Here is a 4,791-nt window from a genome sequence, read left to right as displayed (position 1 = left end):
CCCCACAATGCGCTTTTAGACTTTCACAAGCAAATTGGGTGCGGCGGTCCGAGCTCCAGGGCCCTCCCTGAGTAACCAGCACTTGGGGCGCGGCGCCCGGTTGGGTCGCCCATAGGGCCAGGCCATGAGTCATGCTGTGATCTTGGTTGACTGGCCAAAGTCTCAACTGGCAACCAATAGAGTTCGAGCATGCCTACAGCTCGGCACCGCCTCCATCAATTTGTGTGTTATGCAACTATCGGCACCAACCGTCACAGATCCTGCACGCCCCTGCCGCCCAGAAACTCCAGCACCCGCGGCAGCACCGCCTGCAAGCCGGCCGCCGCCGTATTGAGGTTTTCCAAAAACTCCTCAGTTGTGGGCCTGTCGCCGTCTACGATGTCGGTTATGGACTGCGCGATATGTCATTGCAAGGCGGTTGCAGTTTCAGCACCAAGATATGTAGATTGTGCGTTGCTCTAGTCAATGACGGCGGGGCAGGCTGGCTGCGCAGCTTCGGATGTTTCCGATGAAGTTTCTGCCCGTCTCGCATGGCAGCACACCAGCCATCCTCGGCTGCATACAGGGTTTGAAGGGCGGTCGGCTGCGGCACACCTTGATGCACAGCAGGGGCTTGCCGAATAGCTGCGCCGCCCAGGCCACCGAGCCCGCCTCCATCTCCTTCACAGCGACGCTGTGGTCCAGCATCACCGCCATGTCCTTGTCCTGTCGGCGGTTGGCGGCAGTCACACACAACGAAGCATTTGGAGGAGTAGCGTTGAGGGTCATTGAGAGTGGGGAGTGCTGATGGGGGGGGTGGGGTTGACGCCCGGCCGATGCAAGGGTAGACTGGTAGAGCGGGGTATCAACCAGGGAGGGGTGCGGTGACACAAGGCTTAGCAGCAGGCGGAGCTGCTTTAGACACAGCCGTCTCAGCAAGCGGCCTCAGGCCTGCAAGATCATCTGCGCGGCGCGAGGCCAGGCGGTCAACAGCGCCCGAGCCTCACAGTGTAGTCCAGTGAGTCGCCCGTGCTGACGACGCCCGCCTTGAGGCCTAGGGCGGCCTGGAGGTTGGGGGTGGGCAGGCTCTCTATGAAGCCGATGCCGTACTGTTGGGTCGTCGGGTGGAGGGGCGTTGGTGGGGAGGTGGGCAGGAGTTTGGAGGAGGAAGAATTCAACATGAAGGGGTTGAGGAGGTTTGGAGCTTGCCTCATGCTTGGATGGCAGGGTAGGAGGGGCGCATGCTGCTCGAACAAGCAAGGGACTTGACTCGCCGGATGCACACTAGCAGCCATGGGAGCCCGTGCTGGGGCGCCAGCGGCTTCCGCGTGAGCGGCCGAGCATGGTCCTGCGCGCGAAGCATCACCTTGTCAAATCCGGGCAGGGGGATGCGGCGGTCGTGGTGCAGCTTGCCGGTCGACACGAACACATCACCAATGGCGGCTCCCTGGTTGTGCACGCGCGGGCACGCAATGCCGTTGATGGTGGCTTCTCAGGTGCTGCACCCAACTTGCTGTCAAGGTGAGGGGCACAATAACCAGCAATGCCGGCTGTCATCTGGGAAGGGTGTTATACTGGGTGTGAAGCGTCAATCGTGCAGGCACCACTGACAACCGCTTTGCTGTTGCAGTGCTCCCACCCCTTGACTCAGCAAACCAAACACCTGTGCCTTGAAGCCACCAGCAGTGCCCGAGCTGATCACCAGATCCGCGTCCGGCCATGCCTGTGTGCATCGGGAGTGCGCCCAACGACCGCGCGCGAGAGTGAGCTCGCACTCACCGGCACGCCGCCTGCGGGCTCCCCGCAGGCCTCGCCAGCACAGCGGCCAGCTCGCGGCAGGCGCTGCCGCAGGCCGGGTGTGGCTGTGGGATCTGGCCTCGGTGCGCCCAAACACCCCAGGCGGCAGTTGGGTCTGCTGGCTGAACAATCTCCCCCTCCCTTGACGGCAGACGGAGTGGTGGTGCCAACCAACCAGCTGCCGGCGGCACCCACCTGCAAAGCAAGGTAGGTGGCCAGGCTGGCTGGCACTGTCCCGACGAGGTCGACGCCGTGCTTGGCGTCGCGCCCCGTCCACACCACGTGCACCGCCACGCCCTCATAGTCGCCGCTGAAGGTCACGCACGGCGCGGGGCCGGGGATGCTGCCAGGGAGGCGATGAAGACGGAGGGGGGGGGCGGGGTTTGTTAGCTGCCTGGTACTCGGTCTTGAATTATTCAAGGGGTGTCACCTCACCCGAAGCCACCGCAGGTCCACTACTGATCAACTGCCACAGCTGGCCGCTCACATTCTTGGGTCGTCTTGTTGAAGCCCCAGGCGCTTTACCGCGGGCGTCGCCTCTGCCTCCATGGCTGTGAAGGATTAAATTCAGGGAGGGGCCGCCAGCAGACGAGTGCGTCCTTTTTGAGTGCCCCGACGTGGGATTTGGCTCTTGTTTGGAGCACACATAGTCCAAAAGCTTGGATCAAGGTGCAGGTGATGCATCGGCCAGCCGTCGCGCACAACGGAAGCCGTCATGCACCCGTTCGCGTTGGCCACTGCCCACAGAGTTGGCCAAGCACCCCCGCGCAAACAAGGAGTATGCATGAGATGCGGACTGCAGTTGCAACACACCAAACACGATGATGACCTCCTTGATGGACGCCATTGCTGTGTCCTGCACGCGGCTTCGCAAATCGAATGGGCACCATGCAGCGCCGTGCGTTGCGGCGCCAAGCCAAGTGGTCGGCACTCACAGAGTACCGAACGCTGCCCTGCTGATATGGTTGTTAAAGAAAAAATCTATCTGGACGACAGGTTGCTGGGATCCGACCCGAGCCCGACCCCATTCGATGACTTGTTGCAGTGGACGGGGCATGAGCACACCCAGTGACAAGGTCGCGCATGTGGTCTGCAACCCATGCACCGATGCACAATATCTTCAATTGAATGGTATACGCGGTAGCAGATATCTTACCCGTAACGAGCACCTCCTAGCTGTGCACCACCTTGTCCCGACTCGCGGCATCGACCGTGACGGTGTCACATATCTCGTTTGTTTATTTGGAGACGTAGCTGATAAGTTGCAGTCCGTCCACGCGGGCTTGCGATCAGGTTCCAGTCGCTTCAGCACAGGGCAGGCCTGCGCACACTACTCTCACGCGGCCTTCACATACTGGTGCGGCTGGGTCAGTTCTCATGCCAGACCGCCGTTGTCCTAATGCGCAAGACAGCCTGCTGCTGGTTCGCGCTTGGCGCGCAGCATGGCGCCACCTTCCACTGATCCACCAAACTTTGCGCGTGTGCGCCTCCTCGCGGCCCGCCGACAGCCTCCAAGATGTTGGTCGACACTTTCAAGGTCGTGTCCCCCAACGTGCGCTACACGGAGGACGCGATCGAGTCCACCTACCGCTACGACAGCACGCGCATCAGCCGCAATGACGCGGGCGAGTTTGAGGTCGCGCCCACCTCCAGCACCTACGAATTCGCGGTCGACCGCCGTGTCCCCAAGCTAGGGTGCGTGGGACGCATGCCAGGCGTGCTGGGGCTCTCGTGGGACGATGCCTGAGGCGGCGGCGCAGCGCATGGGGCCTGGGTCGCTGAGAGTGAGAGTTCATGGCTGGAGCTGAGTCGCCACAGCTGCGACGTCCATGCGGTGTTGGCAAGCGGCGAGCTCGCACGATTTGATCGCCCCTTGTCACTGGCAGGCGCCTGCCCGCCGCACGCGTCCACGCGGCGGGGCACCCCTTACTGCGATCACCTGAACTGCCCCTGGAGTTGACACGCTTGCATTGCATGCCCGTGCCATGCATGTCTTGCCCTGCAGCATCATGCTGGTCGGCCTTGGCGGCAACAACGGCACCACCGTTGCAGCGGGGATCCTTGCCAATAAGCAGTGAGTTGGCAGCAGCTTTTGCGCGCGCGAAATAGGCATGGCGGGGACATGCCAGTGCACAAGGTCGTCGCTGCGCCTGCCAGCATTCATCGCGCCGCGGGGGCACGGCTGGCGGCTCCGCTCCCCTTGCTGGCGGCGCTGGCGGCGCTTGCGGCTGGCCGGGCGGCAGCTTCTGCAGACTGGGCGGTCGCTGACCTGCGGCTGCCCGGGCATTTGCAGGTTCCGGCGGCACCCATCTTGAGCTGGCACCCATCCATCTCATTCCCCTCTTCCTCCTCCACACCCCCTGCCCTGCTCCCACAGCGGCATCACGTGGATGACTAAGGACGGCCTGAAGAAGCCCAACTACTGGGGGTCCCTCACCCAGGCCGCCACAGTGCGCCTGGGCAACTACGAGGGCGAGGAGGTGCGGCGAGGGTGTCGACACGCGGGGCGGCTCGGGCGAGCCGCCACCTTCACGGTGGCGGCTGCTTTGCCGCGATGGGCGCCTAGGCTCGTTGACGATGGCGCTGCTGGTTGTTGGGGTTGGCGACTGGGTCGCCCTGCAGGCGGGGCGGCTGGGCGAGTGCACAGCAGCAGCTTGCCACTGGTGCAGGCGGCCCCGGCCCTGGCACTTGCAAAAGGTATCGGAATTTGTTCAGCCAGCACCCGCGTCACCATCTGAAGCCCTCCCTCGCGCCCCCCCTCTGGTGCACCCCCCCCCCCAGGTGTTTGCGCCCTTCAAGTCGCTGCTGCCCATGGTGGACCCCAACGACGTCGTCCTGGGGGGCTGGGACATCAGCGGCCTCAACATGGCGGAGGCCATGGAGCGCGCGGCCGTGCTGGACTGGGAGCTGCAGAAGCAGCTGGTGCCCTACATGAAGGACCTGGTGCCGCTGCCTGGTGAGTATGTGTGTGTGTGTGCGTGCGTGTGCGTGTGCATGCGTGCGTGTGTGTATGTG

The 4,791-nt window shown here is 63.3% G+C and overlaps 2 protein-coding genes across 2 annotated transcripts; one reads left to right on the top strand and one right to left on the bottom strand.

Annotated features, from left to right (window-relative positions):
* Nucleotides 1-251: 251 nt before the first annotated feature.
* Nucleotides 252-2,325, bottom strand: MNEG_14105 (5'-methylthioadenosine nucleosidase; the record flags this gene model as incomplete). Its single annotated transcript, XM_014037424.1, has 7 exons — nucleotides 252-308; nucleotides 595-705; nucleotides 987-1,088; nucleotides 1,346-1,426; nucleotides 1,643-1,702; nucleotides 1,972-2,119; nucleotides 2,264-2,325. The coding sequence occupies 7 exons, from the start codon at nucleotides 2,323-2,325 to the stop codon at nucleotides 252-254; spliced, it is 621 nt and encodes a 206-aa protein (XP_013892878.1).
* Nucleotides 2,326-3,292: 967 nt separating this feature from the next.
* On the top strand, nucleotides 3,293-4,351 carry MNEG_14104 (myo-inositol-1-phosphate synthase; the record flags this gene model as incomplete). The annotated part of the gene is made up of 4 exons (XM_014037423.1): nucleotides 3,293-3,471; nucleotides 3,782-3,850; nucleotides 4,154-4,256; nucleotides 4,343-4,351. The coding sequence occupies 4 exons, from the start codon at nucleotides 3,293-3,295 to the stop codon at nucleotides 4,349-4,351; spliced, it is 360 nt and encodes a 119-aa protein (XP_013892877.1).
* Nucleotides 4,352-4,791: the final 440 nt, after the last annotated feature.

This window comes from Monoraphidium neglectum (genome assembly GCF_000611645.1).
Source record: "Monoraphidium neglectum strain SAG 48.87 unplaced genomic scaffold scaffold04258, whole genome shotgun sequence".
NCBI lineage: Eukaryota > Viridiplantae > Chlorophyta > Chlorophyceae > Sphaeropleales > Selenastraceae > Monoraphidium > Monoraphidium neglectum.
This window is presented reverse-complemented; position numbering and strand designations above follow the sequence as displayed.